Source organism: Macrotis lagotis, chromosome 2 (assembly GCF_037893015.1).
Source record: "Macrotis lagotis isolate mMagLag1 chromosome 2, bilby.v1.9.chrom.fasta, whole genome shotgun sequence".
Taxonomy (NCBI): Eukaryota; Metazoa; Chordata; class Mammalia; order Peramelemorphia; family Peramelidae; genus Macrotis; species Macrotis lagotis.
This window is the reverse complement of record NC_133659.1, coordinates 171,391,301-171,412,659: the sequence shown is the minus strand read 5'-3', so window position 1 is coordinate 171,412,659 and position 21,359 is coordinate 171,391,301. Positions and strand designations below refer to the sequence as shown.

Here is a 21,359-nt window from a genome sequence, read left to right as displayed (position 1 = left end):
GTACAGTGTCCTTCTGGTTCTGCTCATCTCACTCAGCATCAGTTCATGCAAATCCCTCCAGGCTTCCCTGAAATCCCATCCTTCCTAGTTTCTAATAGAACATTAGTGTTCCATGACATACATATACCACAGTTTGCTAAACCATTCCCCAATTGAAGGACATTTACTTGATTTCCAATTCTTTGCCACCACAAACAGGGCTGCTGTGAATATTTTTGTATAAGTGATGCTTTTACCCTTTTTCATCATCTCTTCAGGGTATAGACCCAGTGGTGGTATCCCTGGATCAAAGGGCATGCACATTTTTGTTGCCCTTTGTGCATAATTCCAAATTTCTCTCTAGAAAGGTTGGATGAGTTCACCGCTCCACCAACAATGTAATAGTGTCCCAGATTTCCCACAACCCATCCAACAATGATCATTATCCTTTCTGGTCATATTGGCCAGTCTGAGAGGTGTAAGGTGGTACCTCAGAGAAGTTTTAATTTGCATTCCTCTAATAAATAATGATTTAGAGCAATTTTTCATATGACTATGGATTGCTTTGATCTCATCTTTAAATTGCCTTTGCATATCCTTTGACCATTTGTCAATTGGTATCCCCCCCCAACTTTTTTTGGATTCCTGGTGTCCTAAGTCATGGAAATACTCTGAAGTAGCTTTATCTTTGGTGCATAATTTCTCTTTGGGGAAGATTTGAAAGGTCATGGGGTTTGAAGAAAATGTCTAATTTGCCACCTTTTGGCTCACATTGAATTGATTTAATCAAAAAAACACAAATTCTGTTCATTTAAGTTGTAGAAACATGGAATTTAATGCTTTCCATGGGAAAGTATTATTTATCATACTCTGGTTTCTCTTCAGGTGGCATAAATCTTTCGCCTTTTACTAAAGAAAAGTATTATTATCAAATTTATTATGGGAAGGAAGAAGAAATATTAGATGAGATATTCTCAAACTATTTTAATAGCTGTCATTACTTCCATCATTGTTGAATATGGTTCCATAGAGAATTATTACAAGTTTTTATTTAGTATCAATGATATATCCATGTGGAACTTGTTGTAGAAAAATAGTTGAGTTTACACTACATGTTAAGCTTGTATACTCATAAATTCCTGATTCATCTAGGAATATATTTTTGTTAGAAAAAAAATCATTATGGTTTCAGCTTTCATTCCATCCTAGTAGGTTAGAGGTTTGAATCTTCATCAGCTGTTCAAATTCCCTAAAAGCTAGAGAAAAACTTTTATCTTCTCATGGAAGTTAATTTCATTTGACTCTTTTTCCTCAATCAATCAAAGAGGGAGAATTATAATTGACTTTTCTGTGAAATAAATGTAAAAATGTAATATTCTGTTGTTAAGTCTGTTTTTGAAATTTTTACTCTCTGTAAAAAGCTGTTGTTTGACCTCAACTTCAAGAGATACCATAGGTGGATGACTCATGAAGGATGAGCTGAATCTCTGCCAGGTGTAAAACAATAAAGCCTGGGTCAGAGGCACAATTGAATACAATTTCTAAATCTGATCCAGGCACTGAGTGCCTTTTAAGATGACAAACTATTCAGGCTGTAATGAATGATGAGTTATCTCAGCATTATGTTCTAGAAAGAATAGAAACTTCCCACCCCACCCCCCCCAAGCCCTGCCCCCTTTTTTTTAATAGGAGGAAGAATGTCTCAAAGGGAGTTTTGCCTTGCAAAATGAAACGATTATATTCATGTATATAAAAACCACTAACTGGCAGGAAAAACTCTTGAAAGCCAGCTACTGAAATGGAGTTTAAATGGCAGATTTTTAAGAAATCAAGTCTGATTGTAGTCCTAATTATTTTTCTTTTAAATACTTGGATCTGTTAGAGGTGGCAACACCTGCAGGCAAAATTGCATTACACTGAACTAACTTGGGTTTTGACAACTTCAGAAATAATGACAATTGCTGCCTTTTATGTCATCCCTTCCCTCATAAGCCAGTCGAATCTATCAATTGTGTCCTTTGGACAGCCGTGTGAAGAGGACAGAGCCACAACAATGTTCCCAGATTGCCTAGAAAACATCCACTTTTTTTTTTTATTAGCAATGGGCTTTTATTTAGGTTGGACTTAACAGTTTCTTAGTTTCCATAGCTTTCCTCTTACTTTCCATGTTTATCTGTTCCAGTCTAGATCTCCTTGTATCCCCCTTAATGCCTATTATCAAAGGTAGACTATATATTAATTTCTGTATTCAGTAATTGTCTTTTGATGGACAAAAACTATTGTGACCTAGAATTTGTAATTCTGGACTTGGAGTCAGGAATATTTGGCTTCATATTTAGCCTCTACCATGTAATAACTTTGTAGCAATGAGCAAATTACTGTCATTCTGAAAGAGTAAGTTATAAACTGGTTTTTGCATACTGCTTAGGTAAAATAAGTTCCAACAATGGCAGAATCAAGGATCTTTTTTATTTTGATTGAAAATAGCATGTAATGTATAAATGCAACTCTTAGTTGTGTATGATGCTAAATTCCTTAGGATTATCATAGTTTAATGTCTTCAGACTTTCTAGACATTTCATGAGACAGCTTAATTGTTAAAAAATTATTCTCTTTCTGACAAGAAAGAATGTTTTTGACTATCCTATGATTGAACGAAGTTCACTTCTAGTAAATATAAATGAATTGAGAACAAGTGTTTAAATTCCCTTAAATCTAGAGTTTGCTCATTAATTTAAAAAAAACCCTACCAAGCTGACTGCTCAATTAACAGTCTTCAGAATGCAAATTTTAAAAGCCTCTAGATAACTTAAAATAGGCAAAACCCTTGTAGGGCATGAGAAACTGAAAATAGATTTCATCCTTTCAAAATCATTTGAAATGTATACCTTCAAGTGATAGAAGATAATAAAACTTCAATGCCAGCAATTGTAGACCAAAATAACAGTTTTGTTTCTATATGCTTTAGCCTATTGCTCAAATGAAATGTTTTGGAAACTGTACACAAGGTCCATAGATAATAAAGCTGTTAAGATAATAAATCTGATTAGCAATAGCTTTTATTTTTTCTTGTGAATATATTGCAAATATTTTTATCTGGAAGTGTATTTTTTCACTTTAATAATAGTAATCTTTTGGAAGTTTACAGTAAAGGCAGGGAAGAGAATAAACCTCCCTTCTCACTCCCTAACTCTACCCCAGAAGTAGATTGTAACTTAACATTTCTTTAGACTAACTGTGACTTGGAGCTCTGAAAAGTTTAAGGGATTTGACTGAATTTCCAGGATTAATGGGTAGTATGTACAGTATTTTATGGCTTGCAAAGCCCCTTACTCTATTATCTCATTGTTTGTATTTAGATAGTTCAGAGTGAGTGTAAAATAGCAATTATTTCTGTTCTGACCAGAAACTTTTTAGGGTCTTCTTCTCCTTTCAGATTGACTGAGGTAATGCCCTTTCAGAGAGAATCAAATTGAGACATGAGAAAGACCTTAGCTTAAAAGGGCCAAGGTCTCCCTCTACATCTGTGGCCATCACCAATAGTCCTGATCTATATCTTGCCACTGGATCCTGATGACTCTGGAGGAGAAAGTGAAAAAGATTACTTTGCACAGCCCTCCCTCATTTAAATCCAATTCTTTTGCAAGTCACAGCATCACCTGCCTCTTGTTATGGTTCTCTTTGACAAACAGCAGCTATCTTGTTTCATACTATCTTTCCTTAAGACTTAGATAAACTAGGGGATAGAGCACTGCCCCTGGAGTCAGGAGTACCTGAGTTCAAATTCAGCCTCAAACACTTACCCATTGCCTTGCAAAAAAATCTAAAAAAACAAAAAAAACAAGACTTAGATAAACTAAAAGAATGGATGAGATAGGGGCAGCTAGGTGGCATAGTGGATAAAGCACCAGCCCTGGAGTCAGGAGTACCTAGGTTCAATTCTGGTCTCAGACACTTATAATTACCTAGTTGTGTGGCCTTGGACAAGCCACTTAACTCAGTTTGCCTTGCAAAAAACTAAAAAAAAAAAAAAAAGAATAGATGAGATAGTATGTATGTATATATGTATGACTTGGGTTTTCTACAGGTATGTTTTCCTCTATATAGTTTGCATAGTTATACTAACTGAGGAGGGGTATTCCATTCTACAATAAGAAAAATATGATCTGTCTTCCTCCTTTCCAAAAATATTATATACATATTTGTCATATATATGTTGGATTGTAAGTTCCTAGAAAGCAGGAATTACCTTTCTTTTACATACATCACACCATCTTGATAATAAGTGTGCAAATATTTTGTGAAGAATTTTATAAAACCAAAAATGTTGTGAAGTCCTGAATGGTATATCAAAATAAAAGTTGCTCTGAATGCAAGGTATAGTCTTTATATTGCTATTTATTGGTTTTGGTTTTTTGCCATGTAGAATTGAAGGTAATGATAATAATGATTCATTTTTAAGCTATAATACTATGTTTAATTTACAACTATAATATTTAGTATTAATTCAGAAGTGGAAGTGATTTTTTCATATTTTTATGTAAAAATGTTACCATATTTTGTCCAAATACGGTTTTATATTTTAAAACTTTTTTTTAACAACAGTGCCATTAAAAATATATGCTCTTAGTATAACCAGTGGTATTTTTTCTTCTACTGTAGACAGCTGGAATTGAAAGCTGCTGTAAAGTAGGACAGTGCAGGATAAACAGCAGGAACTGAGAGCAGTGATCACATGACTTATCTCTTTGGAATATGGGGTTCCTACAGAGACCTCTAGGAGCCAGATTTACTACTTTTCATCAGAAAGCTGTATTCTTATTTCTTCTTTAAAAATACAAATGGTCATTTTTAGGAGATTAGAAGGAGGAATATAAGGAGGGGAATGGTCTTCATATTTAACAATTATGATTTAATCTGTCTTAATGTGTGAAAACTTAGATATTTAATGTAGTTTTTAATACATTTTGATTAGGTATTTCCATTTTGCCATTAGAGTCAGAAAAGAGCTAAGTTATGATTTGTTAACCTTTTTCCTTTGGAAAAAAAGGAGTATATTAAAAATTCAGGACTCTTAATCTTTATTTTAAGTTTTTTTTTCCAATTAGCAAGCATTTATGTTCTCTTCCTTTTACCTCCTCTCTTCCTGAATAAAAAGTAAAACAAACCCTTGTAACAAATGTCCACTATCAGGGAGCTAGGTGACCCTGGAATCAGGAGGCCCTGAGTTCAAATTCTACCTCAGACACTTGCTTAGCTGTGTGACCTTAGGCATGTCACTTAATCCCATTATCTTAAATAGATTTCTAAAATGTCCACTGTCTAATAAAACAAATTTAATTTTTTTTCCTTTTGTCCTTTAAGATACAAGAACTTGGGAACATTTGTTTTAGATTGCTTATTCTTGCAAATATTGGTATTACTTACAATTCAGATTTTAAAATTTACAACTCAGATTTTAAAATCTATTATGTTGTAGATAAGACAAGAGAATTCTTAATCATTTAGTTGGAGAAGATACCTTTTGATGTTCAAAAATAACTAGATATGTTCTGTAGTTGTGATTTTAAAAACTGTTTATTTGTTTTATCTTTTTTTTCTTGATTTTATTTTAGCTTAATGGTCTTTCCTCACTCAATTCTTTTCTCTATTATAGTTTTGCATATTTAGGAAATGGCATTTAAAAATAAATCTCTTTGATAAATTTGAAAAGAGGCTGCTAATGTTTCAAAAACAATATAACCATTCAAGATAATCCTTTATTTTGCCCATCAGGACTTTTCCTCCCACAATTGAAGATCAGTTTATCATTTATTGTCATAGTTACTTATTTCTATTTCATCTTACTCTGAGTTTCTTACATGTTCCCTTTAATTTTTATACAAATATTCTTGAGGAAAAAGTGTGAGATTCTGTCGATCCTGTCAATTACATAAAGCATAAGAAATATCTGTTTTATAATTTTATCTTTAGCGATTAAAGCATTAAAATGTTAACTGTTAATTCTAATCTTTCAGTTAAATAAATAGATGAATAAGTCACTTACGTTTTTATATAGTGCTTTAAGATTTACAGCCCCTTCCCTATGTTATCTCATTTAATTCTTACACCAATCCTATGAGAGTTAGGTGCTATTATTTTCCTCATTTTGCAGATGAGAAAACTTAATTCCAAGAGAGGTTTAGAGACTTATATTGGATCACAGGGTGAGTGCCTGAGGCAGGATTCAAACTTTGCCAGCTTTACCATACAAATGTTCATTGTAGGAAATGAAATGTAATGCATATTAGTTTTTCCTGCCCTACTTGAAAACAGAATTTGTGACAAAAAAAAAAATATGAAGGCTGGGGCAGCTAGGTGGCACAGTGGATAGAGTACCAACCCTGGAGTCAGGAGTACCTGAGTTCAAATCTGGCCTCAGACACTTAATAATTGCCCAGCTGTGTGGCCTTGGGCAAGCCACTTAACTCTATTTGCCTTGGAAAAACTAAAAATAAATAAATAAATAAAAGAAAAAAGATATGAAGGCTAACTATATTGGTAGTGTACCAAAGATATAGGAAAAATAAAAATAAAATTTGTTATAAATCCAGGTTTTATAGTTACTGGTATAGCTAATTGTCAGGCAAAATTCTTTAGTTTTGGGTGTTTGTGGGCAAATATATTAAAGTTAAAAAAAACTCTATATTCAAATGATGACAGTTGAAAGATTTTTTTTAATTCTAAGAATTGCATGTTTAATGACATGGAGATGTTTTATATGTTGATTAGGGTAAAAAATTTATGATTTTACCATCTTTAATTCCTGAGAGTTGACAGAAGAACACTGCCGACTTTTAGAGTACAAAAACTTGAGGGAGATTTGATTATTTTTTTCCCTATTACAGAAATTAATAGTGATGTCAGAATTTGTTTACTGCCAATGAAATAATTTCAGAACACAAAAGTTCTGAAATATCTTTACCCCTTAAAGTTAATAGAAATATTAGAAACTTTGTCTCTGAATTAAGTTTGATGTTATATGATTGACTATCCAGAGCCGTAGTGTTTTGGGGGAGGTTTAATAACCCATTATAATTTAAAGGAGGATATTAGATACAGTATTTAATATCAGTATGAAATATTGATACTTGGACAAGATGAGCACTTTTATCTGATTGGACAATTAATACTGGTTTTTAAACTTTTTTAATGGCTTAAATTTGGGTAGTTCTTTGCCATATATAGAATCATTATTGGATATCTACTGTGAATTTGAGGGGCTGGCCCAGACAGACAAAAACAAACTTCAACTCTTTCTGAGAAGGACCTTAAATCCTAAGAGTAGAGCTTAAGCACTGCTAGAGAACTTAACCTGTTTCTATTGAATTCTCCTATGTTCTGCTGTGTGCGTGGCAAATTGTTTTCCTTATTTTGCTTTAAGTTTAAAGTAAATTTTAAAACTTTTTTTAAAAATGAAAAAGAAATCAATTTGAATTCCATTGTATTGGGTGGCTAGCAGAGAAGTGAACAATACTTGTTTTAGTAGATATTGGTGTAACTGAAAGAATAAGAAAGTCAATTGAATAGTACAATAATAACTAAAAGATCCTAAAGAATCTCCACTAGCAAACAGATTAATTCTTATTTTACTTAGTCACTTCACTTAAGCTAATGCTACAGACACCTTGAATAAAGTCATCGTGATTGGACTGATCTTTTATTCTCTGGATTAGCTCTTTTATCCAATTGGACAATTGATTTGTTTTTAAACCTTTTTTTTTTTAGGTTTTTGCAAGGCAAATGGGGTTAAGTGACTTGGCCAAGGCCACACAGCTAAGTAATTATTAAGTGTCTGAGACCAGATTTGAACCCAGGTACTCCTGACTCCAAGGCTGGTGCTTTATCCACTAGGCCACCTAGCCACCCCTTAAACCTTTTTTTTTAATGGTTTAAATTTGGGCAGTTCTTTGACATATTTAGAATCAGCAAGTCTTTATTGAGTACCTGCTGTGATGAATTTGATGTTGAGAACAGCTGGACCAGACAGAAAAAAACAGACTTATCTTTCTGGGAAGGACCTTAAATCTTAGAGCTATGCATTTAGGTAAAATATTCCTGCCAATTCAAAGGAACAATCCAAATTATTAAATCTGCTGTTAAATTCCTAAAGAGACAAATATAAATATGAATCCCCAAGCAGTTTTAGTGTTGGTTGTGTGCCAGCAACTGTGTTACATGATGGAAATACAAAGACAAGGGAGATAACATGTACATATTTAAGTATATATGAACTAATTTGACTTGAGGGGCACTAGTGATTGGATCAGGGGGAAAACCTCATGAGATGTGGTATTAGAATTTTATGTTAAAGGAAACTGAAGATTCTAAGTCATGGAGATGAGAAGGGAAATTTGTTCCAAATATATTTGGGGGTGTAGAGCAGCTTATACAAAAGAAAAGACAGTAGATGAAATACTGTTTGAGAAGAACATTTAGAAAACCAGAAGGCTGGAAGGAAGTGAAATCTACTAAGCCTGGAAAGGTAAGTTAGATCAGGTTGTGAAGAACTTTAGATGCCAGCAGATTTTTGGTTTTGATTTTAAAGGCATTAGGGAGCCATTGGAGCTTATTGAGTAAGGGGAATGCCACAGTTTGATCAGTATCTTAGGAAAGACATCCTTTTGAAAGATATGTAATAAAAAAAAATTTACATCTTCCTGAAAATGGCAAGTTTAGTTAATGAGTGGTGAATATAATTGGCCTGGCATGCCTTCTCTTAGATTCACTACCACCTAAACCTTATATCTCATCCAGAGAATAAAAGAACAGTCCAATAAAGTCCAACTTTATTCAAGGTGTTTGTATCATTAGCTTAAGAGAAGTGACAAGTTAAAATAAGAATTAATTTGCAAGTAGAGATTCTTTAGGATCCTTTTAGTTATTATTGTACAATTCAATTGACTTTCTTATTTCAGTTACACCAATATCTACTAATACAGTATTGTTCACTTCTCTGCTAGCCACCTTTAATATAATGGAATTCAAATTGATTTCATTTTTTTAAAAAAAGTTTTAAAATTTATTTTAAACTTAAAGCAAAACAAGAAAAACAATTTGCCATATACACCACAGAGCATAAGAGAATTCAGTAAAAATAAATTAACATTCTGAGAAAACCTATATAATAAATACTGCACATTGTTTTCAAGAGCTTTCCAGCTTTTCTTTGCTTCCTTGTTAAGTTTCTTTTGTTTCTCTGTGTACTTTTTACTTTATTTCACTCTTCCTCCTGAAGGCTACAATTAAACACAGATAATCTCACAGATATCTATAAACATACACATATAAGTAAGACTGTACTATGCTTATTTCCACTTGTCAAATGTTACTCTGAAGATGGATAGTACAAGTCTTTCCATGTTTTTCTGAATCAACCAGCTCATCATCATCATCATCATATTTCAGCTGTATTCCAGCCCAATCACATTCTGAGAGATAGAAAGTTTTTCCACATTTCTTGAATTCTTAGCTGTAAAGCATTTTTTAATATGAGAAAATTTTATTTAAAATAATAAAAATTATCCATTTTATACTTCAACAGTGCTCTCACAAATCGGCTATTTGAAGCCTTTACTAATTTTAACATCTTGTGGAAATGTATAAAAAACAGTTTTCGTTAATAGTGACTAAATTATGAGTAGGCTGTGTTCAGAAGAATTTTTTTTTTTAAGAATAAACTCTTAAAGTGAAAGAAGAAAGAGTGATAGAGTGGGTAAAGAAAGTACTTTTCTCTTTTTTTTATGTCATTATCTTTCCCTTCCCTCTTTTCCCCCTCTACTCTTGGAGTATGACTCTTCCAGGAATATAACGTCATACAGACTAATTCTAGGGAGGTTTACCTATCTGCATCCTAGGGCATTTTTGCTTGAACATTGTGCAAGTCTTTGTAACCTGCCCACTCAGATCTTATTCAATATGCTATTTGATAGTATAATTTCTTGGTAAAGAGCAAAATTGACTAATATCAAATGGAGTAAATATACAAGCAGGAAATACTTGGTAGTAGTATGAAAATTATATATTTTGGAAAACAAATCCTAGTCTTATGATTTAGTCACATCACTTTAAAACATAACTTTTACTCTTTGTTTTTCTCCCCCCCCCCCCCCAATCAGTGAACACTTGTCCTGCTCTTTCACTTTTTTCTTGCACGGGGACAGCAATGTTTGTACCAGTGTGGAAATTAACCAGCACCAGCCTGTATATCTTCTTAGTGAAGAGCACATCACTCTTGCTCAACAATCTAATAATCCTTTTCAAGGTATGTATCCTTCAATTTTTGTTTTCCATGTTTGGATAATTCTTTTACTTTATACCCTAGGAATATACTAAGAACAGAAATTTTCAGGTATGAATTCTAAGATTTCTCTCCCTGAGCCTCTCAGTAATTCTCTTCTATTACTGAAGAATGGAAAGCCTGTCATAGCTAAGTATTATGAGAAAGCCCTTGATCACAAATATTAAGATTTTAATGTAAATTTATTTCAATGAGGTACAAAGTTGTTATAGGATGAATCCTATTATAGGATTTCTGAGTTGTTAATAATATTCCTTTTTCTAAATTAATATAGCTAAGACATTCATATTGCTGATCAAAATAGTCTGTCACTTTAAATGTTTAAGTGACTTGACTTTAAATATTGATATGCTCTATTCCTCCTCATCTCCTCCCTCTCAATAATACAGCTCCTTGAGAACAGAGTTCATTCAACAGTTTCTAGGAACCGTGGTTTTTTGTTATTGTTGTTTTTCTTGTACAGTAGTAGATGTTTAATAAATAGATGTTTAATAAATGCTTATTATAGTAACAAAACTTTTTGTGTTTTTAGTTATCTTAAGTCCATTTGGATTAAATGGCACTCTAACAGGGCAAGCATTCAAAATGTCTGATTCATCCACCAAGAAATTGATTGGTGAATGGAAACAATTTTATCCTATTTCATCATGCTTGAAGGAGGTATCAGAAGAAAAGCAGGAAGATATGGATTGGGAAGATGACTCTCTAGCTGCTGTGGAAGTTCTTGTTGGTATGCTTATAGAAACCAAAGAAAAAAATTTTTAGTGAAATAGTTTCAGTCATTGAAGAAATACTGTTTTGAAAGCATAAATTTCTCCCTGTTTCATTATAACATACCAGTGAAAGACTAAGAGAAATATGAACATATTAGAACATCATAGAAATATTTATGAGAAATATGTTTCATATTAAGGCCAGTATATTTAAAGTAATAGTTTAACTGACGACTCATTAACACTTGGATGAAAAATTGGCTTTATAAAAATAAAAAATAACAATATAAATATAATCTATATGAAATTTTCTCAAGGTGGATACTTCTTCCAGTGGCATAGATCATGGTCCTTACCTGTTTACCTTTTATCTATGCATTTAATGGGTTTTTTTTTTTTTTCATTTTTTAATAGTATCCTTCCTAGAGGATCTAGTCAACATTTTGGAGATTTGTTCACAAGTCTTTTTAACTCCAATTACTGATTAGTTGTTGTGTGCCTGTTCCTATATGAATACCCCACATCTTTTCTTTTTTCTATGTCCTTTATATAATTTTTTACATCACTTTTTATGTAAAAATGATCATTAATGACAAGCTGAAACCTGCTTGTACTCATCATGCATTGCTATTATGCCTCTTTTTAACATGCAATTTCAATTATTTGTGAACAGTAGCATTCACAGCTTCAGGTAGCATCACAGGGGGAATAATAATGGTCTTAATTTGAATTTTGTTAGGGGGTAAGTTGAAATTAATGTGAAAGCATTGCAATTTCTTCAGTTCATATTCAATCTGGGACAGTTTGCTGTCCTCTTACTATACCTAAGATACATGCATTGATAGATTATCCATGTAACTCTTCAGTCATTTGATATTTTTTCTGAGTAGATTGTTAATTTGATTCTTTCAGTAACTATGGGTCTCAGTGCAATTATCCCAGTGCTTTCTACAAAATCTTAGAAGACCTCACCCTCTCCTTTTTCTGCTCAGACAGCTTCTGACAGCATAAATACTTTTATCTATTGTGGATCTCCCTTAATATTGATAACTTGATTCAGTGGTGCTCTAAGAATGTTTTATTTAGCAATGCTATATGATCTTATGTGTACAAGAAAGAACCTTTAAAACTATTTCATTCTACCAAGTTGAATGCTTTGGAAAAAACAAAACCCAAAAAAGTAGCAGTTGCAACTGCTCATATTATATCATATCATATCACATCATATATCTGATATTCTAACATTTCATTCAGATATGATTGAAGATATCTGCTGTAGAAAATTGTTGGCAAAAAGGTTACCTTTTCCCCTCTTCTTTTTTTCTTTAGGATACCCTTAATTTATACATAGATTAAAGCGGGCATATTAATGTGTTAATGCTACTGCCACAGTTACCTTTTAGGTGATAATACTATCCCTTATTTTCTCAATGCCCTCCACCCCTGCCCTTAGCATTCAGTATCTTCTCTTTTGGAGTACTTGAAAAAAATTGGTCCTTGTTTTTAAAATTGCTCCTACTCTTCCACCCCGTCTCCAGCATGAACTTCATCTCTATCTGGTTTGCTTGGTGTAGAGTATGTGTTTCATTGGTTCCTCCCAAATTTATCTTGTGTGCCTTTACCGCGTCCTTAGAAACATATTGAGAACTGAGGTATCCCTATGCAGTGGTTTATTGTTCTTGATGATAGTGGATCCCTACAGAAATACTGTCAAATCTCTTTTCCCCCTTCTAGATTTGTTTGTAAGCACCTTTCTTAGTTGCAGTTACAAATATGCTTGGGATAGTCCAATGTAGTTGTCTCTTCAGATTTTCTGTAGACTTTTCACCTTCACTTTTCTTTATTATTTTGAAACTAGATAACCATTGATATTTTACCATCTTCTATAACATTTTTGTATATGAATTTTTAAAAATATATTCTAACTGGTGTTGCTATTGACCATACCCCTCGAATTTGGCAAAGGGATCAAGTTTTGCTGAATCTGTTCTTAGGTACTTGGATTTTTTTCATGGAGGAAACTTTTTATATGTTTGTTTGTTTTGTTAAACTTACATAGAAATTGGTTATGGCCCATATCAATTTCTCTTCCTGTATCCATTTTTCACATTTTAGCATTAATACCTTTTTTTTTTAGTGGGTCAGGTTGGACATACAGCTGTCACTTTCTCAACTTCATTTTTTTTTCCTTTTTTGGTAGTGAATTTTGACATTTTGCTCTAAATTAGTTGATGGTCTGACTGCACATAGTCAACTGATGATAAAAATTCTCCTATTGTACTTGTGTATATAGCATTTAGCACAGTGCTTGCCACATTATTGGCCTTTAATAAATAATTTTTGGTTGATGGTTGGTAACCAGTCCTCTGCACTCTAGAGATTGTCAACCAGTTTCATTCATTCTTTATTATATGATCCAAAGTTTGTCAGGCCCAATGCCTCCCAAATTTCCTTCACGAAGAAAGTATTTGTGATATATATAGACTTGAGGTTTATGAGTATACTAATCTTTGATTTTTTTCATATTTTGGACCTAAACTATATTTTTTCCATACTTACTGCCATTCTCCTTTGTATAAGAATAACTGTTCCACAAAATGCTGCTTAGTCTTTGGGTATATGTCTGATTTAATTCTGTCATTGTGTGACTTTCAAATAAATGGTCACATCTACCTCAAACTTGTTCTGAGGAAAACCCTTTGTAAACTTTAAAGCACTATTCCAGTATGTGTTTTTCTGGTTTTATGAGTCAGTCCAAGTGATGAGCCTTTTTGTACTTGTTGAAGTGTTCCTCAGATACTAGATTTACTTTGTCAGATGGACTATATACTAAGAAGCTTTGCAGGGCATACCCTCTGCAGGCACAACCTTTGAGAACATCTATTCAATCTCAGGTTGTGGGGAGAGGCTTCACAGTAAGACTTCCTGAATATATCAAAATATGAAGTAAAATATTTTAAAGTACTGGCAAAATAATGTTATGAATAACATGAGAATCTTATGGCAATACATTTTTTTTAGGGTTTTTTTTTTTGCAAGGCAAATGGGGTTAAGTGGCTTGCCCAAGGCCACACAGCTAGGTAATTAGTAAGTGTCTGAGACCAGATTTGAACCCAGGTACTCCTGACTCCAAGGCTGGTGCTTTATCCACTACACCACCTAGCCGCCCCCGCAATACATTTTTTAAAACTTGTTATGATTAGATGTAATTTGTTGTAATGGAAAGAGTAGTGTACTGGAGAGACTTGAGTTATAATTCTGCCATTGGCATGCTTATGAACCAAGTCACTTAATTTCCATTTCCTCACCAGTGACATTAGAGATAATTCTTACAGTACATGTCCCATAGGATTGTTTTAATGAATATTAAAAGAAATTATGTATTTAAAGTGGTTGTTAAGCCATAAAACACTACATAATTTTCATTTAGTACTGTTATCCAGGACAATTTATGCCAGTAAAGCAAGATTTTCTTAATTTTAAACTGACCAATATAATTATACCAGTAAATTTTCTTTAACTATAAAAACCATGATTATATTAGTAGTTTCAAAATTGAATAAATATTCTATTATTTTATAACACATTTCTACTAAGAATGAGGTAAATTTAATGAGATTGATTACTCCCATACTCTGAATTGTTATTTTTATGCATTTTTAAAAAATGCTAGTTATTATAGTGGTAAAGCAAGAAAATAAACTATTTTTGCTAATTATTTTTTCATTAAAAATGCAAAAAAATCATAATTATGATATAGTTTAAGCAGAATTATGAAGTATAGAGGTAAATTCGGCCAAAATTTCTTTTTTATTTTTTTGTTCTTGTTTTTGTTTTTTTTTGCAAGGCAATGGGGTTAAGTGGCTTGCCCAAGGCCACACAGCTAAGTGTCTGAGGTCGGATTTGAACTCAGGTACTCCTGACTCCAGGGCTGGTACTCTATACACTGCGCCACCTAGCTGCCCCATCTTTTTTATTTTTAAAGAAAAAAATTCATCAGATAAGAACCCACTATACTAGATGAAAGGGTTACATATGCAAAAATGAAACAAAGTAATCTTGTCCAGAGGAAGACTAATGGGATAACTGTAAAGAGTTCTGGCATTTTGATCCAGCAAAAAAATTCAGTGGATAATTAGTCCTAAGAATCACCATGAAAACACAAAAATATCAGCAATGCCATTTATACTAACAGACTGTAAATAACTGCAATAGTGAACCCAGTGATTGAAGAAAAGTTAAATAATTATGTGAATGTAAAAGAATATTATAAGAAATATTAACTACAGGGAGAACAAAGAAATAGAGGAACCAAAAGAACAGTATGCATGTGTATTGACTACTACTATGTAAATAATAATGGATAGCAATACAATCAGGATAAACATACAGAATAGTTTCAGAGACAGACATCTGAACGTAAAACATTATTGTCTTCTTTTGATCTGTCCATTTACACCTGTATATGTAAAATTTTAGTTGTCATAACCAACTTGAATTTCACTGTTTTAGTTCTGCTTTTAGCATTTTCGTATATTTTCACATATAGAAAGACACATGATTTTGGTTGCATTAAAAAATTATAAAACTTGGGTTTAGTAATTGAGACAAATACTTTTATTTTCCCCCCCTGCAGCTGGTGTGCGAATGATCTATCCAGCATGCTTTGTATTAGTCCCTCAGTCAGACATTCCTACCCCTAGCTCCGTGGGATCTTCTCATTGTTCAACTACTTGCTTGGGTGTCCACCAAGTGCCTGCCTCTACAAGAGATCCTGCCATGTCTTCAGTAACTCTGACTCCACCTACATCTCCTGAGGAAGTACAAACAGGTATTACAGATAACATTTTCTTTCTCAGTAAATTTGCTTTTTTATTGGTGACCTCATTTAGTTTGCCTTAGGAATACTAAATTCTAAAATTCTTTTTACCTTACCAGTTTCCATTTTTAAATTGAGAAGTATAAATACTCATTACATTTTTGTTATTGAGATCAAATGCTAACTGTAAATTTGTTTTGGTAGTTGAGCTATTGTGAAATAATAATATTAAACGAGAGTAGGTACCACCAGCTTTTGGGACATTTACTTTGTCCTTCAGTTTCTTAATTTTCAAAATGGGGATATACATATTTTCAATTGTGGTGTTGTTTAAAGAAGCAAAAAAAAGTAAGCATTCTGTGTACTTTAATTTGTTTTGCAGTTAATCCTAGTTGGAAAACTGTTTAGATTTTGTTTTGTGGCATTCCAGCTAATTCTATGAAGCGAAATTTAATGATTTTAAAGGCAAATTAAGGAAAGAAACCTCCTTCAGTATAATAATTTAGATATACAGGATCATTCGGGCCTCACTTTAAAGTCCTACATCATTAGAATTTGCTCTCTTTTGCTCATTCTTTGTCATTTTTTTTTTTTTTGCAAGGCAATGGGGTTAAGTGGCTTGCCCAAGGCCACACAGCTAGGTAATTGTTAAGTGTCTGAGACCAGATTTGAACCCAAGTACTACTGACTCCAGGGCCAGTGCTTATATACTGCGCCACCTAGCTGCCCCTCCACTGCATCACCTAGCCGCCCCTCTTTGTTATTTTCTAACCAGTTTGCGTACTTTTCATTACACATAACTCCACACAGCTAGGTAATTATTGTGTCTGAGGCCAGATTTGAACTCAGGTACTCCTGACTCCAGGGCCGATGCTCTATGCAATGTGCCACCTAGTCGCCCTAATTTCAGATATATTGATAGCCAAAATACTTTTTTTTTAATTTCTCTAATTTGAAGACTTCTGTGTAGGTTGCCTTTTGAATGGAAGTGATTGACCTAGAGTGGTTGGTTAGAGCATTTCTCCCACTGGATATGGATCCACTCTCGGACAACTCCTAAGAACTTGTTGAATAAGATGCTCAACTCGGGGAGTTAGGATAAGTGATTTTAATTCCTTTAGTTTTTAGCAGTGGATCCCCTTTTCAGTATCCCCCTTCCAAGATATTTTTTAAAAATACCATTGTCATGTTATTTTGATGGACATGAGTGTAGAGGCAAGTGCTATGTAATACTAAATGAATGATGAGGTTATTAAAAATGGAAAAAACATTGCTTTTATATTAATAATAAACACTGCAGCATTATCTATACTGCTTCTGTATATCCCTTAATTTGAGGTAATATGGTTTATAGTGGCTATATTTTTGCCATTTTAAAATGAATCTTTTTTCCTCTACCTTGTTAAAAACTAGTTACTGGTGTCCAAGAACATGTATATTTCAATACTCCTTTCTTTAATAGATGGTGACTATTAGCTCATTTTTTAGAACCTTTTATTTTTAAAAAAAAATTTCTCTGTGGCTAATTTTTGTACTTAAAATAATAATTTATAATACATTTTAATCTACTTCTGTTGAATGAATTTATTGCATATCTAGAATCAGTTTTGTTGGACCAATTGATTTTTTTTTACAAGCTACAAAATGAATTCATTTACTTTCCATTCTATATTCTGTTTTTTCTCCAGTTGATGCCCAGTCTGCTCAAAAATGGGTCAAATTTCCTTCTGTTTCGGATGGATTCAACTCAGATAGTACTAGCCATCATGGTGGGAAAATACCCAGAAAACTAGCCAATCAGGTGGTGGATAGAGTTTGGCAAGAATGCAATATGAACAGAGCACAGAATAAGTATGTATTTCTGTTGTTCTAAATGAAATATTGGAAATTTTTTTTCCCAAAGTTTTAAGTTTTTGTTTTTCCTGTTTAACTCTTTATTTTTAAAACACTTATTTACTTTAAGCCAAAGAATACAAAATGATGTAATTTCTAAACAATTAAAAATCTTAGGAGGAAGTATTCTGCTTCATCAAGTGGTATGTGTGAAGAAGATACTGCAGACAAAGTTGCATCCTGGGATTTTGTTGAGGCCACTCAGAGGACAAGTTGCAGCTGTTCAAGGTAGAATCAAAGTTGCTAAGTAACTTAGTCTTTTATGTTGTTGGACAGAAGAAGAAAGTGAGTAATAGATTGTAAATTTTAGAAACTTTCAGGTCTAGAACTTTTTCATTTTTTTGGTTAGAAAAAATGCAAAATTGAATATATGATATAGGCAGAGTTTTATCTGTTTACAAGAGTTTTACAGATAAAACTCTGCCTATATCATATATTTTATCTGTGAAAATTATAAGAGTAGTAATATTATATGTAATTCTATTTTCTTTTTCCCATACCAAGTTATTTAGTATCATTAACTTCTAATTTTGTTACTTAGAGAGTGGTCTAGTGAAAATTGAAATGGTAAGGTGTGTGGTGTGGCACTTTAAATTGAGTTTGAATCCTGAAGAAAAACTTTCTCAGAGGTTTCTACTTTTTTCCTCCCATAAATACCTGTACTGTTCTGTGCTCCTTAATACCTCTAGAAACAACTCTTGTAACAAACCAAGTTACGTTATGTTCCAGACAACTTTTGGCACAATGTCTTACTATATAGAAGCTTAATATATTGATATTTACTGTTTATATGATCAGCATATCTGAGACTTGTAGAGATTTCCTTTGATTTCCTTCCCTTTCCCCATTAGATTATAATTTCTGTGAAGGTAGACCTCATAACATTTTTTACCTTTTTATTTCTAGGACTTAGAGGAGTGTCTTTTGTATTGTGAATACTTAATGATTGAATTAAGTTTCTTTACAGAATTTAGGTCCAGTAACTGTATTCTCTTTATTCATGTATTAACATACACACACACACACACACACACACACACACACACACACACACAACACACACACACGAACTCTTCCAACAGTTGCCTCTGTTGTATTTGTGTTTGCTTCATATAAACCATTTAATTTAAAAAATTAAGTGATTTTGAATGATTAAAGAGAATTGAGTAATGTTTGTTCATTTCTGTTGAGTTATTTTGTCATTTTTCCTTTGAATCTGTAAAGAAATAAAATTACCATTAAAATTATTCTGGTTCAGGAATGCTCCTGGGCTATCTTAACTAGAACCATGATGGTAATCATCACTAACCAAAAGAGCCACAAGTCTCTCATCCTGGAGATTCTTTTTTTTTTTTTTTTTTTTTTTTTTAGGTTTTTTGCAAGGCAAACGGGGTTAAGTGGCTTCCCCAAGGCCACACAGCTAGGTAATTATTAAGTGTCTGAGACCGGATTTGAACCCAGGTACTCCTGACTCCAGGGCCAGTGCTTTATCCACTGCACCACCTAGCCACCCCTATCCTGGAGATTCTAATGTAATATGAAAATTGATATGATATTTAAAAAATTATATTCTAAAGTAATATAAAAAATAGGCCTTAAAGAGCTTCAAGCTGAAAGGAGAATCACATTTAACTCAAAAGTTTCTATCTTTATGTTATGGCTTTCTTAGTGAATCCCATTTTGAATAGTAGTATTTACTCAAAAATTACCAATCCCCCCTCCCCTCACAGTTTTTTTTTTTTTAAGTTTTTGCAAGGCAGTGGGGTTAAGTGACTTGCCCAAAGGTCACACAGCTGGGTAATTATTAAGTGTCTGAGGTTGGATTTGGCTGACTCCAGGGCCAGTGCTCTATCCACTTTGCCACCTAGCTGCCCCTCCCCCATACATTTTATTGAATTTTAAAATATGATTGGTTAAATAAGCCTTTAGCTCAGAGCTCTTTTTTCCAAAAGAATATATACGTTTCATTTTAAAAACTAATTAGTAAACCTATAGTATTGAAAAATAGGCATTAGATAAAATTTTCGTGTGGAAAATTAATATTGATTTTAAGACATCAGATTTGCAGTTTTGTTGAACAGCATATAAACAACACATAAAACAATATATAAATAAACCTTGATAATGTAGAAAAATTGAAAATTTATGCATGATTTTTTTATAGAGTTTTTGCAACTGTATACAGTGGTACTTTTTACCAATCATTTTTGCAAGGTTTTTGCACTTCAAAATTTTTCTCCTTCCTCCCTCTTTCCCACGGACAGAAAGCCATCTGATTCAGGCTTTACATTTGTAAACCATGTTTAACATAGATCAATATTGAACGTGTTGTGAGAGAAGAATCAGATCTGAAAGGAAGAAAACAAAATGAAATAATGTATAAGACAACTTTTAAAATTTGAAGATAAAAAGTTTTGGTCTTCATTTAAACTCCATAGTTCCCTCTCTGGATACGGATGGCATTTTCCATCATAAGTCTCTTAAAATCGTCTTTGATTGTTATACTGCTGAAATGAACAAGTCCATAATGGTTGATCATGATCCCATGTTCTTGTTAGTATGTATAATTGTATAATTTTCTTCTGGTTTTGCTCATTTCACTCAGCATCAATTCATCTTGAGTCCAGGGTTTTCTGAAATCCTGTCCCTTATGATTTCTTATAAAATAGTAGTGTTCCATCATCTGCATATAGCACAGTTCGTTCATCCATTCCCCAATTGATGTGCATCTCCTCAATTTCCAATTCCTTGCCATTACAAAAAGAGCTGCTGTGAATATTTTTGTACATGTGGAATTTTTACTTTTTTTCCCTGATCTCTTCAGTATACAGACCCAAGTGGTATTGCTGGTTCAAAGGGTATGTGCACATTTTTCTTGTCCTTTGGACATAATTCCAAACTGCTCTCCAGAAAGGTTGGACGAGTTCACAACTCCCTCAGCAATGTATTAATGTCCCAGTTTTCCCACGTCCCTTCAACAATTATCATTTTCCTTTCTAGTCATGTATTAGCCAATCTGAGAGATGTGAGGTAGTACTTCAGATATTTATGCGTTATTTTTAAAACATTAAGAATTTAGGAATTTTTCTAAAAGTGTTCCCACTGAAAAAAAGAGGGGGGGAACTGAAATTCAGAATAAAACTATCCATTTAAAACTATTTTATTTAATGTATTATTAGAAAATTCTAGCATTTGCATTTAGACAGATATGAAAAACATAAATCTTGAGTGATATTTATGAAATAATGTCAAATGAAGAAAGATTTAGAAAATAAAATAGTATTAACTGATCATATGTGAAGGAGAAAAAATGAATAGATAATATATTACTATATGCTTTAGAATGCTTGAAAAGTTAAGGTGCGGGCAGCTAGGTGGCACAGTGGATAAAGCACCGGCCTTGGAGTCAGGAGTACCTGGGTTCAAATCCAATCTCAGACACTTAATAATTACCTAGCTGTGTGGCCTTGGGCAAGCCACTTAACCCCATTGCCTTGCAAAAACCTTTTAAAAAAAAAAAAAGAAAAGAAAAGTAAGGTGCTTTATGCATTGGCATTTAGTTAAATATGTAGTTGCAGTTAATTGGTTTATTGATAATTATTGTTTTGTTAGAATT

At 32.9% G+C, this 21,359-nt stretch overlaps 1 protein-coding gene across 1 annotated transcript in view; it reads left to right on the top strand.

The window, feature by feature from the left end:
- Positions 1-21,359, top strand: part of MED13 (mediator complex subunit 13) — a 103,795-nt gene that overhangs the window by 22,619 nt on the left and 59,817 nt on the right. Inside the window, exons 4-8 of the mRNA XM_074223558.1 lie at positions 10,137-10,282; positions 10,851-11,048; positions 15,668-15,862; positions 17,539-17,701; positions 17,861-17,971. Coding sequence (XP_074079659.1) covers positions 10,137-10,282; positions 10,851-11,048; positions 15,668-15,862; positions 17,539-17,701; positions 17,861-17,971 — 813 coding nt within the window. The remainder of the gene's footprint in view (positions 1-10,136; positions 10,283-10,850; positions 11,049-15,667; positions 15,863-17,538; positions 17,702-17,860; positions 17,972-21,359) is intronic.